This window comes from Gallus gallus, chromosome 25, assembly GCF_016699485.2.
Source record: "Gallus gallus isolate bGalGal1 chromosome 25, bGalGal1.mat.broiler.GRCg7b, whole genome shotgun sequence".
NCBI lineage: Eukaryota > Metazoa > Chordata > Aves > Galliformes > Phasianidae > Gallus > Gallus gallus.
This window is the reverse complement of record NC_052556.1, coordinates 318,932-340,219: the sequence shown is the minus strand read 5'-3', so window position 1 is coordinate 340,219 and position 21,288 is coordinate 318,932. Positions and strand designations below refer to the sequence as shown.

Here is a 21,288-nt window from a genome sequence, read left to right as displayed (position 1 = left end):
TGGAGATGCTCTGCCCCACATTTATGGGGTTTGCCATGGGTTTATGGGGGTCACTTGGAGAGCTGCTGCCCCACACTTGTGGGGTTTCCTATGGGCTCACGGGGGTCTCTTGGGGACCTTCTGCCCCACACTTGTGGGGTTTGCTGTGGGTTGATGGGGGTCTGTTGGAGATGTTCTGCCCCACATCTGTGGGGTTCCATATGGGCTCACGGGGGTCACCTGGGGACCTTCTGCCCCACACTTATGGGGATTGCTGTGGGTTCGTGGGGGTCTGTTGGAGATGCTCTGCCCCACATTTATGGGGTTTGCCATGGGTTTATGGGGGTCACTTGGAGAGCTGCTGCCCCACACTTGTGGGGTTTCCTATGGGCTCACGGGGGTCTCTTGGGGACCTTCTGCCCCACACTTGTGGGGTTTGCTGTGGGTTGATGGGGGTCTGTTGGAGATGTTCTGCCCCACATCTGTGGGGTTCCATATGGGCTCACGGGGGTCACCTGGGGACCTTCTGCCCCACACTTATGGAGATTGCTGTGGGTTCGTGGGGGTCTGTTGGAGATGCTCTGCCCCACATTTATGGGGTTTGCCATGGGTTTATGGGGGTCACTTGGAGAGCTGCTGCCCCACACTTGTGGGGTTTCCTATGGGCTCACGGGGGTCTCTTGGGGACCTTCTGCCCCACACTTGTGGGGTTTGCTGTGGGTTGATGGGGGTCTGTTGGAGATGTTCTGCCCCACATCTGTGGGGTTCCATATGGGCTCACGGGGGTCACCTGGGGACCTTCTGCCCCACACTTATGGAGATTGCTGTGGGTTCGTGGGGGTCTGTTGGAGATGCTCTGCCCCACATTTATGGGGTTTGCCATGGGTTTATGGGGGTCACTTGGAGAGCTGCTGCCCCACACTTGTGGGGTTTCCTATGGGCTCACGGGGGTCTCTTGGGGACCTTCTGCCCCACACTTGTGGGGTTCACCGTGAGCCCGCTGGGGTCAATTGGAGATCTTCTGCCCCACATCTGTGGGGTTCCATATGGGCTCACGGGGGTCACTTGGAGAGCTGCTGCCCCACACTTGTGGGGTTTCCTATGGGCTCACGGGGGCCTCTTGGGGACCTTCTGCCCCACACCTGTGGGCTCTGCCGTGGGTTGATGTGCGCCACCCGGGCTCCTCCCGCCCCACACTTATGGGGCTCTCCGTGGGCTCACCGGGGCCACTCGGGGACCTTTTTGCCCCACAGTTCCGCGCTTCGCTGCGCCTTTACGGGCAGCCATTCGGGCACCCCCCGCCCCACACTTATGGGTCCCATCGCCGCTCCCCCCCCCGTCCTCCCCCCCCTCTGTGTGGGCGGCCCCACGCAGTGACGCGGCGCCATCCCCGCCCCGCAGGGTGGGATTCCCCGCCCCTCCTCCGCCCCCCCCGATATAATCGCGGCGCTGCGCCGCGCCGCGCACCGCCGGTATTGGGTGCGACCCCACGCGGGACGCTGCGCTGCTCCGTGGGACCCCCGCGCTGCTCCGCCGACGCGTCGTCGTTGCCCCCCGCCGCCCCCCACCGCCCCCCACCCGCGGTCCCCCTCGGAGCTCCGCCGCGCCCCTCCGTGCGCCGTCCGCCGTCCGCCGCCCCCCGACGGCTCTTCTCCGCCCGCCCGGCGCCCCCGCAGCGTTCCCCGCCCGCCGTCCGCCGTCCCGGGGTCGCACCGCCGCCCCCCGCCCAGCCGCCATGTCCACCCCGTCCCAGCGGAGGAGCGGCCGCGGCGGCGGCCCTTCGGGGACCCCTCTGTCCCCGACGCGCATCACCCGACTGCAGGAGAAGGAGGACCTGCAGGAGCTCAACGACCGCCTGGCCGTCTACATCGACAAAGTGCGCTCTCTGGAGCTCGAGAACGCCGGGCTGCGGCTGCGCATCACCGAGTCCGAGGAGGTGGTGAGCCGGGAGGTGTCGGGCATTAAGGCCGCCTACGAGGCCGAGTTGGCGGACGCGAGGAAGACGTTGGATTCGGTGGCGAAGGAGCGGGCGCGGCTGCAGCTCGAGCTGAGCAAAGTGCGCGAGGAGCACAAGGAGCTGAAGGCCAGGTGGGGGCGCGGGGCTGCGGGGGTATGGGGGGGCACGGGGGGTATGGGGGGTGCCGGGGGATATGGGGGTACGGGGGGGTATGGGGGCGCGGGGCTGTGGGGGTATGGGGGGGTATGGGGGTGCCGGGGGATATGGGGGTACGGGGGGGTATGGGGGCGCGGGGCTATGGGGGGGCGGGGGGTATGGGGGTGCCGGGGGGTGGGGGGGTATGGGGGAGGTGGGGGTATGGGGGCTGCCGGGGGATATGGGGGTACGGGGGGGGTATGGGGGGTGCCGGGGCATATGGGGGTACGGGGGAGGTGGGGGTATGGGGGGGGTATGGGGGGTGCTGGGGGTACGGGGGGGGTGGGGGTATGGGGGGTCCCCGGGGGGATGTGGGGTGCGCCGTGGGGTTCAGGGGTACGGGGAGATGTGAGGGTATGGGGGGTACCGGGGGGTGTGAGGTGCGCCGTGAGGTGTGGGGGTACGGGGGGGTATGGGGTGCGCCGGGGGGTACGGGGGGGTTGGGGGTATGGGGGGATGTGAGGGTATGGGGGGTACCGGGGGGTGTGGGGTGCGCCGTGGGGTTGGGGGGTACGGGGGATGTGAGGGTATGGGGAGTACCGGCGGGGATGTGAGGTGCGCCGTGGGGTGCAGGGGGGGTTGGGGGGTACGGGGGGAGTTGGGGTGCGCCGTGGGGTGTGGGGGTATGGAGGGGTACGAGGGGGGCACGGGGGGGATGTGGGGTGTGGGGGTACGGCTCTGGGAGTGTGAATGTGTGGGGCAGCATAGAGAGAGTTGGGTAATGGGGCTGAGATGTGTAGGGCAGTACAGAGGGCACCGCGTTCCCAGTGGGGCTGAAGCCCATAGAGTGCACTGTGGGGCGTTGGCTTCCCGGTGGGGCTGAGACCCATAGGGCAGCTTGTAGGGCATTGGGTTCCAGTGGGGCTGGGACCCATAGGGTGGCCTGTGGGGCGTTGGGTTCCCTGTGGGGCTGTCGGACTCATAGGACGGGACAGAGGGCATTGGGTTCCAGTGGGGCTGGGACCCATAGGACAGGCCATAGGGCGTTGGGTTCCTGGGGGCCGGGACCCATAGGGCGGGCTGTGGGGCAGTGGATTGCAGTGGGGCTGGGACCCATAGGGCAGGTTGTAGGGCGTTGGGTTCCAGGGGCAGCCGAGACCCATAGGGCGGTCTGTGGGGCATTGGGTTCCAGTGGGGCCGGGACCCATAGGACAGGCCATAGGGCGATGGGTTCCTGGGGGCCGGGACCCATAGGGTGAGCTGTGGGGCAGTGGGTTCCCAGTGGGGCTGTGGGACCCATAGGGCGGGCTGTGGGGCATTGGGTTCCCAGTGGGTCCGGGACCCATAGGACAGGCTGTAGGGCATTGGGTTCCGGGGGGGGCCAGGACCCATAGGGCGGGCTGTGGGGCAATGGGCTCGCAGTGGGGCCGGGACCCATAGGGCGGGCTGTGGGGCAGTGGGTTCCCGGTGTGGCAGTGGGGCGTTGTCTCCTCGGCCCCACAGCGTTGGGCACATAAAGGTGTTGGGAGTGCGGCCCCGCGGGGCGTCGCTTTCCTAACGCCGGTGCGGTTGGGGACCCATAGGGACAATGTGGGGCCGGGACCCATAGCAGCGCTCCGTGGGGCGCAGCGTTCCCGGCCCCACAGACGCCCGCAGTGGGGCAGGGAGTGCCCGTCGTACCCCCCCCCCCCGTCCCGTCCCACAGTGCTCCGCTCCGCTCCGCCTTAACCCCCCCACCCCCCCCCGCACCGCTCCGCCCCACACCGCGTCCCCCTCTGCCACGTCCCTGTGGGGCTGCGGCTCCCGTGGGATCCCCCCCCGCCCCGGGGGTGCGGAGCCCCACTGATTCTATGGGGCCGACCCTCCGCTGCCCCGTGCAGACCCCACAGCTGCCCCATAGATCCCCATGATGTGGGGCTGAGCTGCCCCATAAATCCCATATATGCCCCATAGATCGCAGTGATGTGGGGCTGAGCTGCCCCATGCAGACCCCACATCCGCCCCATAAATCCCACATCTGCCCCATAGATCGCAGTGATGTGGGGCTGAGCTGTCCCATGCAAACCCATCGCCCCATAGATTGCAGTGATGTGGGGCTGAGCTGCCCCATGTAAACCCCATATCTGCCCCATAGATCCCCATGATGTAGGGCTGAGCTGCCCCATGCAAACCCCACATCCGCCCCATAGATCCCAGTGATGTGGGGCTGAGTTGCCCCATGCAAACCCCACATCTGCCCCATAGGTCCCATATCTGCCCTATGGATCCCAATGATGTAGGGCTGGGCTGCCCCATGCAGACCCCACATCTGCCCCATAGATCGCAGTGATGTGGGGCTGAGCTGCCCCATGCAAACCCCACATCTGCCCCGTATATCCCCATCATGTGGGGCTGGGCTGCCCCATGCAGACCCCACATCTGCCCCATAGATCGCAGTGATGTGGGGCTGAGCTGCCCCATGCGAACCCCACATCCGCCCCATAGATCCCAATGTTGTGGAGCTGAACTGCCCCATGCAGACCCCACATCCGCCCCATAGATCGCAGTGATGTGGGGCTGAGCTGCCCCATGCGAACCCCACATCTGCCCCGTATATCCCTATCATGTGGGGCTGAGCTACCCCATGCGAACCCCACACCTGCCCCATAGATGGCAGTTTCCCGGGGGGGCAGTTGAGGTTCTGTGGGTTTTGGGGTCGCGGTTTCGGGGCCGCATTTGGCGGTTGTGGTTTCAAAAGGGAAATGTGCGCTGTACCAAAAGTGCCGCGCGGGGGGCGGAGTTCCTACAGAGAGCCCCAAAAGTGTGGGGCGGAGATCCTATGGGGACCCCGAAGCGATGTGTGGGGCGGAGGTCCCCCCCCTTTCGGTGCCTGTGGGTATCTCCGGCCCCACAGCCGTCTGTGCTGCCTTATCAGCCCCACCAGAGCTCTGGGTGTGGGGCGGCCGTGTGCTATGGGGCAGCTATGAGGCAACTATGGGGCGGCTATGGGGCCAGCTGTGCGCTATGGGGCAGCTATGGGGTGACTGTGTGCTATGGGGCAGCTATGGGGCAGCTATGGGATGGCTAGGGGGCGGCTGTGTGCTATGGGGCAGCTATGGGGTGACTGTGCGCTATGGGGCCAGCTGTGCGCTATGGGGCAGCTGTGGGGTGGCTGTGCGCTATGGGGCAGCTATGGGATGGCTATGTGGCGGCTGTGCACTATGGGGTGGCTATGGGGCAGCTATGGGGTGGCTGTGCACTATGGGGCAGCTATGGGGTGGCTGTGCACTATGGGGCAGCTATGGGGTGGCTGTGCGCTGTGGGGCAGCTATGGGGCTGGCTGTGCGCTATGGGGCGGCTATGGGGCAGCTATGGGGTGGCTGTGCGCTATGGGGCAGCTATGGGATGGCTATGGGGCGGCTGTGCGCTATGGGACAGCTATAGGATGGCTATGGGGCGGCTGTGGGGCGGCTATGGGGCCGGCTGTGCTGCGCTGAGTCACTGCGGGCACTGCTTCCCACAGAGCTGTGGGGCCGGGGGGGCACACAGTGCCCCTCTGGGGGTCCCAATGGTGCGGTTTTGGGGTCCCCGCGGTGCCCCCCGGAGTCCCACATGCCGTAGTTTTTGGGGTCCACGTAGTCAACCTTTTGGGGATCCCCACCGTGCACTTCTCGAGGACCCCACAGTGCTCTCCTTGGGGGGGTCCCCCATAGCGCAGTTTTTGGGGTCCCCCACAGTGCCCTCCTGGGGTCCCCCATAGTGCACCTTTAGGGGTCCTCCATGCCGTACTTTTTGGGGTCCCCATGTTGCTGTTTTTGGGGTCCCCGTGTTGCCCTCCTGGGGGTCCCCATAGGCCACTTTTTGGGGTCCCCCATAGCGCAGTTTTTGGGCTTCACACGGTGCACTTTTTGGGGCCCCCCCATAGCTCAGTTTTTGGGGTCCCCATAGGGCCCTCCTGGTGTCCTCATAGTCCACTTTTTGGGGTCCCCCATAGTGCCCTCCTGGGGGTCCCCGTAGTGCGGTTTTTGGGGTCTCCGCAGTGCTGTTTTTGGGGTCTCCCATAGCGCAGTTCTGGGGGTCCCCGCGCTGCAGTTTTGGGGTCCCACGGGGGGGATTTTAGGGTCCCCCCCCCCCTCCCAGCAGAGCCGTCCATGGCGGAGCGCTGCCTTCCTGCGCTGCGTCCCCAAACCCAATTAGGGCGCCAATTAAAGCCCCATTAAGGGGCAGCAGAGCTCATCCACGGCCCTAATGAGGAAACGCCGCCTCCTTTCCCCCCCCCCCGGAGTTAATTAGGGGGGGTTGGGGGGGGGCCGTCCCCCCCCCCCCCCCCCTCCCCACAGCTTTGGGTGCGTGCGGCTGTGGGGCCGCCCCATTGATCTGTAGGGTTGGAGTGCCCGTGTGATGTCCCCACCCCAAAAGGGCATTTTTGCATAGGGACAAAGCGGGGGGGGGCACAAAGGGGACTTTGTGTGGCACAGCGCCCATCCCCCCCCCCGGACCCACAGCCCCACCCCATAACCACCCTATGGGGCGCTGTGTGTGGGGACAGATATGGGGGGAGGAAATCCTGCGCCATCGGTGGCCCCAAAATGGGGGTTTGTGAGCAGCGATGGGGGGGGGGGGGGGGGGGGGGGGGCAGTGGGAGAATGGAGACAGCTTTGGGGTGGGGTCAGGGGGGGTTGGGTTTGGGGTCAGGGGGGGTTTGGGTTTGGGGTCAGGGTGGCTTTGGGATGGGGGACAGCTTTGGGATGGGGTCAGGGGGGGGTTTGGGTTTGGGATGGGGGGGGTTTGGGGTCAGGGTGGCTTTGGGATGGGGGTGGGTTTGGGGTGGGGTCAGGGTGCCTTTGGGGTCAGGGTGGGTTTGGGATGGGGGACAGCTTTGGGATGGGGTCAGGGTGGGTTTGGGATGGGGGTGGATTTGGGATGGGGTCAGGGTGGGTTTGGGATGGGGGTGGGTTTGGGGTGCGGTCAGAATGGGTTTGGGGTCAGAATGGGTTTGGGATGGGGGGGGTTGGGGTGGGGACAGTGTTGGGATGGGGGGGGGTTTGGGATCCGGATGGGTTTGGGATGGGGACAGCAGTGGGGTGGGGGTGGGTTTGGGATTGATGGATGCATTGGGATGGGGACAGCGTTGGCATCAGGATGGGTTTGGGGTCAGGGTGGGTTTGGGATTAGGGTGGATTTGGGGTTGGGGTGGGTTTAGGATAGAGGTGGTGTTGGAGTGGGATCAGGACGGGTTTGGGGTCAGGATGGATTTGGGATTAGGGTGGGTTTAGGATAGAGGTGGTGTTGGGGTGGGGTCAGGATGGGTTTGGGGTTGGGGTGGGTTTGGGGTTGGGGTGGATTTGGGATTAGGGTGGGTTTAGGATAGAGGTGGTGTTGGGGTGGGGTCAGGACGGGTTTGGGGTCAGGGTGGATTTGGGATTAGGATGGATTTGGGATTGGGGTGAGTTTAGGATAGAGGTGGTGTTGGTTTGGGGTCAGGACGGGTTTGGGGTCAGGATAGGTTTGAGATAGGGACGGCATTGGGGTGGGAGTCGCTTTGGGATCAGGATGGGTTTGGGATGGGGACAGTGGTGGAATAGAGACAGCTTTGGGATGGGATGGGGTCAGCGTTGGGATGGGGTCAGCGTTGGGATGGGGTCAGCGTTGGGATGGGGTCAGCAGGGATTTGGGATGGGGACAGTGGTGGTGTCAGGATGGGTTTGGGGTGGGAATGGCTGTGGCAGTGGGGTGGGTTTGGGGTCGGGGTGGGTTTGGTGTGGGGACAGCACTGGGATGGGGTCAGCTTTGGGATGGGGGTGGCTGTGGGATAGGAATGGGGGTGGGGTTGGCTTTGGGATGGGGATGGGGATAGGCTGTGGGATGGGGATAGGCTGTGGGATGGGGATAGGCTGTGGGATGGGGATAGGCTGTGGGATGGGGATAGGCTGTGGGATGGGGATGGGGTCGGGAATGGGATAGGCTTTGGGATGGGGATGGGGTCGGCTTTGGGATGGGGATGGGGTCGGCTTTGGGATGGGGATGGGGTCGGCTTTGGGATGGGGATAGGCTTTGGGATGGGGATAGGCTTTGGGATGCGGGTGGGGTTGGCTGTGGGATGGGGATGGGAATGGGGTCGGCTTTGGGACGGGGATGGCTGTGACACCAGAGTGGCACTGTATGGCTCTGGGACCAAACCGGCTTTGGGGTGGGGGTGGGAATGGGGACGGCTTTGGGATGGGAATGGGAATGGGGACGGCTTTGGCACTGGGATGGCTGTAGGATAGAGGTGGGAGTGGGGACGGCTTTGGGATGGGGACAGCTTTGGGATAGGGGTGGGAATGGGGTTGGCTGTGGGATAGGGACGGCTATGGGATAGGGGTGGGGGTGGGGATAGCTATGGGATGGGGACGGCTATAGGATGGGGACGGGAACGCAGATGGTGATGGCAGTGGGATGGCTGTGGGATGGGGGTGGGGATGGCTGTGGGATAGGGACGGCTTTGGCACCGGGATGGCTTTGGGATGGGATTGGGAACGGGGACAGCTTTGGCACCGGGACGGCTGTGGGATGGGATTGGGGACAGCTTTGGGATGGGATTGGGAACGGGGATGGCTTTGGGATGGGATTGGGAACGGGGGCGGCTTTGGCACTGGGATGGCTTTGGGATGGGATTGGGAACGGGGACAGCTTTGGGATGGGATTGGGAACGGGGACGGCTTTGGCACCGGGACGGCTGTGGGATGGGCGGCTCTGGCAGTGGCAGCGGAGCTGTGGGGCCGCACTCATCGCTCAGGAACGCGGCGCGTCCCGGCCTGCCCCACAGCTGCCCCACGGCACCCATGGCTGCCCCACTGCACCCATTGCTGCCCCACGGCTGCCCCACAGCTGCCCCATGGTGCCGACGGCGGCCCCATGGCTGCCCCATTGCAGCCCCACGGCTGCCCCACGGCGCCCATTGCTGCCCCACTGCACCCATTGCCGCCCCACAGCTGCCCCACGGTGCCCATTGCTGCCCCACTGCACCCATTGCTGCCCCACAGTGCCCACGGCTGCCCCATTGCGGCCCCATGGCGCCCACAGCTGCACCCATTGCTGCCCCACGGCGCCCACAGCTGCCCCACGGCACCCATTGCTGCCCCACGGCGGCCCCACAGCTGCCCCACTGCGCCCATTGCCGCCCCACGGCGCCCATTGTTGCCCCACTGCACCCATCGCTGCCCCCCTGCGGCCCCCCCACACCCCCACTGCAGCTCTCCCATCTCCCGGCAGCACAGCGGCCCCATGGCCATCTATGGGGTGCATTCCTCCCCCCCCCCTCACCCCAAACCCACCGTGGAGGTGTGGGGAGGGGTGGTGGGGGTAATCCCAGTGGGGGATATCCCAGTGGGGTTGTGGGGGTAATCCCAGTGGGGGTAATCCCAGTGGGGTTGTGGGGGTAATCCCAGTGGGGGTAATCCCAGTGGGGGTTATCCCATCCCAGTGGCTGTGGGGCGCTGTGTGCCCCCCCCGCCCCACTCCCCGCCCCACACTGCACAAAGCAGTGGGTGCCCTCAGTGCCGTTTGTTCCCCATCAGCCCCTCATTGCAACAATAGGGCCCTCCCCCCAAATGGGTCCCACCCTATGGGTGCTATGGGCCCCATCAGCCCCTCATTGCAACAATAGGGCCCCCCCCAAATGGGTCCCACCCTATGGGTGCTATGGGCCCCATCAGCCCCTCATTGCAACATTGGGGTTGGGTGCCCCCCATCAGCCCCACCCCATGGGCGCTATGGGCCCCATAGGGCCTCCCATTGCCTCACTGGGGCTGAGTGCCCCCCATGCTGCCCCCCCACCCCATAGGCACCATGGGCCCCATACAGCCCCTCATTGCCTCATTAGGACCGGGTGCCCCCCCACCCCATAGGCACTGTGGGCCCCATAGGGCCTCCCATTGCCTCATTAGGACCGGGTGCCCCCTGCCCCCCATCAGCCCCACCCCATGGGATCTATGGGCCCCACACAGCCCCTCATTGCCATATTAGGGCCCCCCCGCCCCATGGGATCTATGGGCCCCCCACAGCCCCTCATGGCCCCATGAGGGCCGGGTGCCCCCCACGCTGCCCCCCATCGGCCCCTCCCCCACCCCACAGGTGCGCCGGGCCCCACACAGACCCCTCATTGTGCAGTTAGGGCCGGGTGCCCCACCTCCCCCCCCCCCCCCCCCACCCCACAAGTGCTCTGTGCCCCACACTGCCCCTCATTGTGGTATAAGGGCCGGGTTCCCCCCCCCTCCCCCACACCCCACAGGTGCAGTTGTGGGGACGAAGGCCGCAGCATTGCGGGGTTGGCAGCGCAGCGCAGTGGGGACAAAGTCCTCCAACGGCCCCACAGGGAGTGGGTGGCCCCGTCCCCCCCCCGCACTGCCCCACTTTGGGGGCAGCACTTCGTCCCCATGGAAATCCCCATCTCTGGGCTGAGGAGGAGCAGAGGTGGTGGCCCTGTCTGGGCTGTGGGTCTCTCTATGGGGCTGTGGGTCGATGGGGGCTGTGGGTCTGTGGGTCAGGCCATGCCCATGCTATGGGTCTGTGTGTCCGTGGGTCAGGCTGTGCCAGTGCTGTGGGTCTATGGGGCTGTGGGTCAGGCCGTGCCTGTGCTATGGGGCTGTGGGTCAGGCCGTGCCCGTGCTGTGTGTCTATGGGGCTGTGGGTCTATGGGGCTGTCCTTGATGTGGGTCTGTGGGTCAGGCCGTGCCCACGCTATGGGTCTGTGGATCAGGCCCTGTCCTTGCTGTGGGTCTGTGGGGCTGTGGGTCTATGGGGCTGTCCTTGATGTGGGTCTGTGGGTCAGGCCATGCCCACGCTATGGGTCTGTGGGTCAGGCTGTGCCGGCGCTGTGGGTCTATGGGGCTGTGGGTCAGGCCGTGCCCATGCTATGGGGCTGTGTGTCTGTAGGTCAGGCCGTGCCCGTGCTGTGTGTCTATGGGGCTGTGGGTCTATGGGGCTGTCCTTGCTGTGGGTCTGTGGGTCAGGCCATGCCCATGCTATGGGGCTGTGGGTCTGTGGGTCAGGCCGTGCCCGTGCTGTGTGTCTATGGGGCTGTGGGTCTATGGGGCTGTCCTTGATGTGGGTCCGTGGGTCAGGCCGTGCCCACGCTATGGGTCTGTGGATCAGGCCCTGTCCTTGCTGTGTGTCTATGGGGCTGTGGGTCTATGGGGCTGTCCTTGCTGTGTGTCTGTGGGTCAGGTCGTGCCCACGCTATGGGGCAGCGTGTATGTGGGTCAGGCCGTGCCCGCACTGTGGGTCTATGGGGCTGTGGGTCAGGCCATGCCCATGCTGTGTGTCTGTGGGTCAGGCCGTGCCCGCGCTATGGGGCTGTGGGTCAGGCTGTGCCGGCGCTGTGGGTCTATGGGGCTGTCCTTGATGTGTGTCTGTGGGTCAGGCCATGCCCACGCTATGGGGCTGTGGGTCAGGCTGTGCCGGCACTGTGGGTCTATGGGGCTGTGGGTCTATGGGGCTGTCCTTGCTCTGTGTCCGTGGGTCAGGCTGTGCCCACGCTATGGGGCTGTGTGTCTGTGGGTCAGGCCGTGCCCGCGCTATGGGGCTGTGTCTGTGGGTCAGGCCGTGCCCGCGCTATGGGGCTGTGTGTCCGTGGGTCAGGCCATGCCCACGCTATGGGGCTGTGTGTCCGTGGGTCAGGCTGTGCCCGCGCTGTGGGTCAGCAAAGCAGCGCTGTGCTTTGCAGGGCTGCAGTATTTGCACGCTGTGACACCCAGCGCTGCCTTATCCACCCCACGGCGCTGTGGGGCTGTGTGTGGGGCCGCGTGTGGGGCTGTGTGTGGGGCGGGCGAAGGGCGCCACGTTGGTGTGATGGCAGCGATGGGATCAGCGCACGGCCGCTGCACTGCGCCCCCATCCCACCCCATCCCATTTCCATCCCATTTCCATCTCTGCTCCTTTCCTACTCCATCCCATCCTCCATCCCATCTCCACACCTCCATCCTTCCCGTTTCCCCCCATCCTCCATCCCTGCTCCTTTCCTCCCCCATTCCTCCCCCATCCCAATCCTTTCCATACTCCATCTCTGTTCCTTCCCCACTCCACACCACCTCCGTCCCATCACCTCCTCCGTCCCACCTCCTCCGTCCCACCTCCTCCATCCCATCCCATCTCCATCCCATCTCCATCCCATCTCCATCCCATCTCCATCCCATCTCCATCCCATCTCCATCCCATCTCCATCCCATCTCCATCCCATCTCCATCCCATCTCCTTCCCATCTCCTTCCCATCATCTCCGTCCCATCTCCATCCCTACACCTCCGTCCCTCCATACTCCATCTCTGCTCCTTCCCCACTCCACACCATCTCCATTACTACTCCGATCCTTCCCTACTCCGTCCCACCTCCGTCCCATCTCCGTCCCATCTCTGTCCCTACACCTCCGTCCCTCCATACTCCATCTCTGTTCCTTCCCCACTCCACACCATCTCCATTCCTACTCCGGTCGGTCCCATCTCAGTCCCACCTCCATCCCTACACCTCCACCCATCCCTCCATCCCTCCATCCCTCCATCCCTCCATCCCTCCATCCCTCCATCCCTCCATCCCTCCATCCCTCCATCCCTCCATCCCATTTCCATCCCTCCATCCCATTTCCACCCCTCCTCCATCCCATTCCCTCCATCCCATTTCCATCCCATTTCCATCCCCCCCCCCCCCCCCCCCCGTGACTCACTCTTATTTAACTCCGTTTATAATTAACTCCATTTGGAGCGCCGCCCTTCCACCTCTGTGCCCCACAGCCCCACATCCCGGAGCTGTGCCCCACATCCACAGCCCTGCATCCGAGCTGTGCCCCACATCCCATTGCTCTGCCCCAAACCTTGGTTCTCTGCCCCGTATCCCATTGCTCTGTGCCCCACATCCCGGAGCTCTGCCCCACATCCCATTGCTCTGCCCCAAACCTTGGCTCTCTGCCCTGTATCCCATTGCTCTGCCCCACATCTTGGCTCTCTGCCCCACATCCCATTGCTCTGCCCCCAAACCTTGGTTCTCTGCCCCATATCCCATTGCTCTGTGCCCCACATCTCATTGCTCTGCCCCGTATCCCATTGCTCTGCCCCCAAACCTTGGCTCTCTGCCCCACATCTTGACTCTCTGCCCCACATCCCATTGCTCTGCCCCACATCCCATTGCTCTGCCCCCACACCTTGGCTCTGTGCCCCACATCTCATTGCTCTGCCCCGTATCCCATTGCTCTGCCCCCACACCTTGGCTCTGTGCCCCACATCCCATTGCTCTGTGCCCCACACCTTGGCTCTGTGCCCCAAACCTTGGCTCTCTGCCCCACATCCCATTGCTCTGCCCCGTATCCCATTGCTCTGCCCCCACACCTTGGCTCTGTGCCCCACACGTTGGCTCTGCGCCCCACATCCCGGAGCTCTGCCCCACTGCTCCAGGGGATGTGAGTCGGGATTTCCATTCGGTGCCGGGATGAGTCACGGCGGGGGGGGGGCTGTGGTTGGGGGGGGCTGTGGGGTGGCTGTGGGGTGGCTGTGGGGGGGGGGGGGCGGTGGTGGCGTTGGTTGCGCTCTCCTCTCTCTCTCGGTGCAGTTCTGCAGCCGTGGGGGCCGCGTTAATGAGCTGCGGCGTTAATGAGCTGCGGCGTTAATGAGGTGTGGCGTTAATGAGCTGCGGCGCTAACGAACCCCAACTGCTCCCTTCCTGGGGGTGGGAATGGCTGAGATTCGGGAACCGCGGAGCCCAAAATGGCCCCAATGCCCCATTGACCCCAACATCCCCACAACCCCAAAGTCCCATTGACCCCAACATCCCCATAACCCCAAAGTCCCATTGACCCCAATGCCCAACAACCCCACTGTCCCATTGACCCCACCATTCCCACAACCCCACTGTCCCATTGACCCCAATGTCCTACAGCCCCAATGCCCCACAACCCCACTGTCCCATTGACCCCAATGTCCCATTGACCCTAACGTCCCCACAACCCCAATGTCCCATTGACCCCCATGTCCCACAACCCCACTGTCCCATTGACCCCAGTGTCCTACAGCCCCACTGTCCCACAACCCCACTGTCCCACAACCCCAATGTCCCATTGACCCCAATGTCCCCATGGCCCCATTGTCCCCACGACCCCAGTGTCCCACAGACCCCAACATCCCATGGTCCCAGTGTCCCATTGACCCCAACATCTCTTGACCCCATGGCCCCATTGTCCCCATGACCTCAAATGTCCCATTGACCTCAATGTCTCACAGTCCCAACATCCCATGACCCCAATGTCCCGTTGACCCCCAACATCCCACGACCCCAATGCCCCACAACCCCAGCATCCCATTGACCCCAATGTCCCACGACCCCAGCGTCCCATTGACCCCAATGTCCTATTGACCCCCCACATCCAATAACCCCAATGTTCCATTGACCCCAATGTCCCATTGACCCCCCCCCCCCACATCCCATGGCCCCAACATCCCATTGACCCCAATGTCCCACAACCCCAACGTCCCATTGACCCCAACATCCCATTGACCCCCACATCCCATAACCCCAACGTTCCATTGACCCCAATGTCCCATTGACCCCCCCCCACATCCCATTGACCCCCACATCCCATAACCCCAACGTTCCATTGACCCCAATGTCCCATTGACCCCCCCACATCCCATTGACCCCCCCACATCCCATTGACCCCAATGTCCCATTGACCCCCCCACATCCCATTGACCCCAACGTCCCATTGACCCCCCCCCCCACATCCCATAACCCAAATGTTCCATTGACCTCAACATCCCATTGCCCCCAATGTCCCATTGACCCCCCCCCATCCCATGGCCCCAACATCCCACTGACCCCAATGTCCCATTGCCCCCAACGTCCCATGGCTCCAGCATCCCATTGACCCCAATGTCCCATGGCCCCAACATCCCACTGACCCCAATGTCCCATTGCCCCCAACGTCCCATGGCCCCAGCGTCCCATTGACCCCCACATCCCATTGACCTCAACATCCCACTGACCCCAATGTCCCATTGACACCCCCCCACATCCCGTGACCCCAACATCCCATTGAGCCCAATGTCCCACTGACCCCAATGTCCCATTGCCCCCAACATCCCATGGCCCCATTGTCCCCCACACCCCCCTTTCCCAAACAAACGGCTCTTTGGCCGCCCCATGGAGGGCCATTTTGGGGCCATTTTGGGACCCATTTCCCCCATTTTGGGACCCATTTCCCCCATTTTGGGACCCATTTTCCCCCATTTTGGGACCCATTTCCCCCCATTTTGGGACCCATTTCCCCCCCCGGTGGCGGTTCCGGCGTTGGCCCCATAATGTTGTGGGGTTGTGGCAGTGCTGAGTCAGCAGTGCCAGGAGCGGCTCTGCCGCATTCCCACAGCTTTGGGGTTCCCAGCAACACCCCATGGGGTGTGGCGCTGCGGGGACCGCTGCCGAGGATCTGTGGGGCGGGGGTGGAACTCTGGGGTGGAAAAGGGATCTGTGGGGCAGATGGGGGTGGGGATGGGGGTAGAGAATGGAGCCGGGAGGGTGAATCCGTGGGGCGGATCCCAGGGATGGGGGTGTAGCTGTGGGGCAGGGAGGGAGGATAGGGGGTGGATCTGTGGGGTGGAGAATGGATGGATCCCTAGGAGAGATCCCAGAGATGAGGGGGTGGATCTGTGGGGCAGGAGGTGGGGATGGGGGTGGATCTGTGGGGTGGAGAATGGATGGATCTATGAGGATGGATCCCTGGGGATGGGGGGGGTGGATCTGTGGGGCAGGAGGTGGGGATGGGGGTGGATCTGTGGGGCAGGAAGTGGGGATGGGGGTGGATCTGTGGGGTGGAGAATGGATGGATCCATGAGGATGGATCCTTAGAACTGATTGCTGGGGGTGGAAAAGGGATCTGTGGGGCAGAGGGTGGATCCATGGGGTGGATCCCAGGGATGGGGGTGGATCTGTGGGGTGGATAATGGATGGATCCATGAGGATGGATCCCTGGGAGAGATCCCAGAGATGGGGGGGGGGTGGATCTGTGGGGCAGGAGGTGGGGATGGGGGTGGATCCATAGGGTGGAGAATGGATGGATCCATGAGGATGGGGGTGGAGAAGGGATCTGTGGGGCAGAGGGGGGATCTGTGGGGTCAGAATGGATCCGGGAGGGTGAATCCATGGGGCGGATCCCAGAGATGGGGGTGGAGCTGTGGGGATGGAGATGGAGCTGTGGGGGTGGATCTGTGGGGCGGGGGGTGAGGATGGGGGGGGGAGGGGGGATCAATGGGGCGGATCCGGGGGGGGAACCGCTGCGGTGGATCTGTGGGGGAATTGGGGGGGGGATGGGGGGCGATCCGTGGGGAGAGCTCCGATCCGTGGGGTGTGGGGTGGTTCTATGGGATGTGGGGTGATCTGTGGGGATATGGGGTGGTTCCGTGGGATGTGGGGTGATCTGTGGGGATATGGGGTGGCTCCGTGGGATGTGGGGTGGTCCGTGGGGATATGGGGTGGTTCCGTGGGATGTGGGGCGGCTCTGTGGGATGCGGGGCGGTTTGATGGGATGTGGGGTGGTTCCATGGGATGTGGGGCGATCTGTGGGGTGCGGGGTGGTTTGATGGGATGCGGGGCGGCTCTGTGAGATGCGGGGCGATCCGTGGGATGTGGGGCGATCTGTGGGGTACGGGGCGATCCCATGGGATGCGGGGTGGTTCCATGGGATGCGGGGCGATCCGTAGGATGTGGGGCGATCTGTGGGGTGCGGGGCGGTTCCGTGGGGTGCGGCGCCATCCGTGGGGTGCGGGGCGGCGGTCAGATGGGATATGGGGCAGCTCCGTGGGATGTGGGGCGGTTCGATGGGATATGGGGCGGTTCGATGGGATATGGGGCGATCGGTGGGGTGCGGGGGCGGTCCGATGGATGTGGGGCGGTCCGATGGGATATGGGGCGGCTCCGTGGGATGTGGGGCGGTCCGATGTGATGTGGGGCGGTTCCGTGGGTCCGCCCCCCCCCCCCCCCCCTTTGGAGCGCTCCGCTCCAATTTTCCGTTTGCGTCGCTGCGGCTTTTGGGGCGGTTTGGCCAAAATTCGCCTTTTTTCGTCTCCCCCCAATGCTAAAAATAAAACGCCGTGGGGCCCTTCTCCCCCTTTTCCCCCCTCTTCTCCCCCCTTTCCCCCCTTTTCTCCCCCCTTTCCCCCTTTTCTCCCCCCTTTTCCCCCTTTTCTCCCCCCCTTTCCCCGCTTTTTCCCTACTTTTTAAAGGTTTTTTTTCTTCTCCTTTTTTCTTTTTCACTTTTTTCCCTTTTCCTTTTTTCCCCTTTATCCCTTTTTTCCCCCTATTTTCTCCCCTTTTTTCCTCTTTTCCCCCTTTCCCCCTTCCCCCCTTTTCCCCCCTTTTCTCCCCCCTTTCTGCCCTTTTCCCTACTTTTTTAGTTTTTTTCCTTCTCCTTTTTTTTTTCACTTTTTCCGCTTTTCCTTTTTTCCCCTTTATCCCCCTTTTCCCCCCTATTTTCTCCCCTTTTTTCCTCTTTTCCCCCTTTTCCCTTTTTCCCCCCTTTCACCCCTTTTCCTTTTTTCCCCTTTATCCTTTTTCCCCATTTTCTCCCCTTTTTCCCCCTTTTCCCTTTTTCCCCCTCTATCCCTTTTCCCCCCTTTTCCCCCTATTTCCCCCCCCATTTCCCCCATTTCCCCCCTTTTTCCTCCTTTTCCCATTTCCCCCCCCTTTTCCCCCCTATTTCCCCCCTCTTTTCCCCCCTTCCCCCCCCACAGACCCTCTCATCCCCCCCATTTGGTGATCCCACAGTTCTGTGGGTTCCGACCCATCCCCCCCATTTGGTGATCCCACAGTTCCATTCCTGTGGGTTCCGTCCCAACCCAATGAGGCGGTGCTGTGATCTGTGGGTTCTTTTCCACCCCAACCGCTCTGCGACCCCACAGTTCTGTGTCCTATGGGGTCCCTCCCCATCCACCCCCGCTGCGACCCCACAGTTCTGTGTCCTATGGGGTCCCTTCCCATCCACCCCCGCTGCGACCCCACAGTTCTGTGTCCTATGGGGTCCCTTCCCATCCACCCCCACTGCGACCCCACAGTTCTGGGATCTGTAGGGTCCCTCCCAACCCCCTCCCCGCTGCGATCCCACAGCTCTGGGGTCCGTATGGGATCCGTATGGGATCCGTATGGGATTGGTATTGGATCCGTATGGGATCGGTGTGGGATTGGTATTGGATCCGTATGGGATCGGTGTGGGATTGGTAGGGGATCCGTATGGGATCAGTAAGGGATCCGTATGGGATCTGTATGGGATCTGAATAGGATCGGTATGGGATCCGTATGGGATCGGTAGGGGATTGGTATGGGATCTGTATGGAATCGGTATGGGATCCATATGGGATCTGAATGGGATCGGTATGGGATCCATATGGGATCCGTATGGAATTGGTAGGGTATCGGTATGGGATCTGAATGGGATCGGTATGGGATCTGAATGGGATCGATATGGGATCTGAATGGGATCTGTGTGGGATCGATATGGGATCTGTATGGGATTGGTATTGGATCTGTATGGGATCCGTGTGGGATCCGTGTGGGATCCGTATGGGATCTGTGTGGGATCCGTATGGGGTTGGTATGGGATCCGTATGGGATCCGTATGGGATCGGTATGGGATTGGTATGGGATCTGTATGGGATCTGAATGGGATCGGTATGGGATCCGTATGGGATCGGTGTGGGGTCGGTATAGGATCCATATGGGATCCGTATGGGATCGGTATGGGATCCGTAGGGCCCCTCGTGGCGCTGCCGCTGCTCAGCGCTGCATTGTTGCGCTGTGACTCATTGGCACAGAGCGCAGTGTGGGCAGAGCCCGGCGGCTGCTATGGGGCCGAGGGGACCCCGAGGGGGCGGCGGTGCCCCACGGAGCAGTGGGTCTATGGGGCACGGAGGGGGGGGGGTGAGGGGGGGGTAACGACACGACGCGAGTGGTGGGGACGGCGCCGTGGGGTGACCCCAAAGCGGTGCGGTGCTGTGGGGAGAGCGTCGGCCCCGTTCTTATTATAGAGAGACCGAAATAGCGCGGGGGGGGGGGGGGGGGGGGGGGGGGGGGGGGGGGGGGGGGGGGGGGGGGGGGGGGGGGAATCGGATCGGATTCCCCCCCTCTGCAGAGGGGAACGGCGCTGACCTTCGGGGGGGGGGGGGGGGGGGGGTACGGCTGTGGGGTGTGGGGCGGGGAAAGGAACGGCTATGGGGCTGTGGGGGGCTATGGGGGAAAGGCACAGCTGTGGGGCTGTGGGGAAAGGAACGGCCGTGGGAAAGGGCGAAGTCGCAGTCATGGAGGGGATGTGGGGCAGAGGAAGGCGCAGCTATGGGGCTGTGGGGGAAAGGAACAGCTATGGGGCTGTGAGGGAAGGTGCAGCTATGGGGCTATGGGGAAAGGAACAGCCATGGAGGGGCTATGGGGGAAGGAATGGCCATGGGGTTATGGGGGAAAGGAACAGCTATGGGGCTGTAGGGAAAGGTGCAGCTATGGGGCTGTGGGGGAAAGGAACAGCTATGGGGCTGTGGGGGAAGGAATGGCCGTGGAGGGGCTATGGGGGAAGGAATGGCCATGGGGTTATGGGGGAAAGGAACAGCCATGGAGGGGCTATGGGGGAAGGATGAGCCATGAGGCTATGGGGCAGGGAAAGGCACAGCTATGGGGCTGTGGGGGAAAGGAACAGCCATGGGGTTATGGAGGAAGGCACGGCTATGGGGCCATGGGGGAAGGATGAGCCATGAGGCTATGGGGCAGGGAAAGGCGCGGCTATGGGGCTATGGGGGAAGGATCAGCTGTGGGGCTACGGGGGAAAGGAACAGCCATGGGGTTATGGGGGATAAGCCATGAAGCTATGGGGCAGGGAAAGCTATGGGGCATGGGGCAGCCATGGGGCTATGGGGGAAAGGCACAGCTATGGGGCTATGGGGGAAGGATCAACCATGGGGCTGTGGGGGAAAGGCACAGCCACGGGGCTATGGGGAAAGGATCGGCTATGGGGGAAAGGCACAGCTGTGGGGCTATGGGGGAAAGGAATGGCTGTGGGGCTATGGGGGAAGGATCGGCCATAGGACAGTGAAAGGCACAGCCATGGGGGGCGGTGGGGCGGGTGTAAGACTACAGCCGTGGGGCTGTGGGGCAGGGAAAGGCACAGCCATGGGGCGATGGGGGAAAGGCACAGCCATGGGGCAGGGAAAGGCACAGCCGTGGGGCTGTGGGGCAGGGAAAGGCACGGCCGTGGGGCTGTGGGGCAGGGAAAGGCACAGCCGTGGGGCTGGAAAAGCCTCCGCCGTGGGGCAGGAGAATAACACACGCACTGGAGGGGCTGTGGGGCAGGGAAAGGCACGGCCGTGGGGCCGTGGGGCCGGGAAAGCCTCCGCCGTGGGGCAGAGCGGTGCCGCCGCCGTGGGGCGGTTGGGGCGTTGGCCGGGAGGGGAGGAGGGAGCGGAGCTGCGGCCGTCTGAGCGCCCCCTCCGGCCGCGAGGGGGCGCCGTCGGCGTCGGCGCGGCCGCCTCTTCCGGTTCGGCGGCGCCCGCCTCTTCCGGTGCCGCGGAGCCCGCCTCTTCCGGTGCCGCGGAGCCCGCCTCTTCCGGTCCGGCGGCTCCCGCTTCCGGCCGCTCGGCGCGCAGTCGTGGCCGCCCCCGGGCGGCGATCCCGCAGTCACCGTGGCCGTCTCCGCGGCGTTGCAGGAATGCCAAGAAGGAGGCGGACCTCCTGGCGGCCCAGGCGCGCCTTAAGGACCTCGAGGCTCTGCTCAACTCCAAGGAGGCCGCGCTGTCCACGGCGCTGGGCGAGAAGAGGAACCTGGAGAACGAAGTGCGGGACCTGAGGGCGCAGGTGGCCAAGGTGAGGTGGGGGTATGTGGGGCTGCGGGGGTGTGTGGGATGTGTGGGGCTGGGGGGGATGTGTGGGGCTGGGGGGGGTCTGTGGGGCTGCGGGGGGTGTGTGGGGCTGGGGGGCTGTGGGGCTGGGGGGGGGAGAGGGTGGGACTGGAGGGGGGGTCTGTGGGGCTGCAGGGGGTGTGTGGGATGTGTGGGGCTGGGGGGGTGTGTGAGAGTGGAGGGGGTGTGTGGGGCTGCGGGGGGTGTGTGGGGCTGGGGGGGTCTGTGGGGCTCTGGGGGAGGTGTGTGGGATGTGTGGGGCTCTGGGGGGGGGTGCGGGGCTGAGGGGGTGTGTGAGGGTGGAGGAGTGTGTGGGACGTGTGGGGCTGCGGGAGGTGTGTGGGTCTGG

General features: G+C 64.0%; 1 protein-coding gene across 1 annotated transcript; it reads left to right on the top strand.

The window, feature by feature from the left end:
• Positions 1–1,529: 1,529 nt before the first annotated feature.
• Positions 1,530–20,907, top strand: LMNA (lamin A/C; the record flags this gene model as incomplete). Its single annotated transcript, NM_205287.1, is given in 2 exon segments — positions 1,530–2,067; positions 20,748–20,907. Coding segments are annotated over 2 exon segments (513 nt in total), but the record flags the coding sequence as incomplete, so codon positions are not given.
• Between the last annotated feature and the right edge of the window lie 381 nt (positions 20,908–21,288).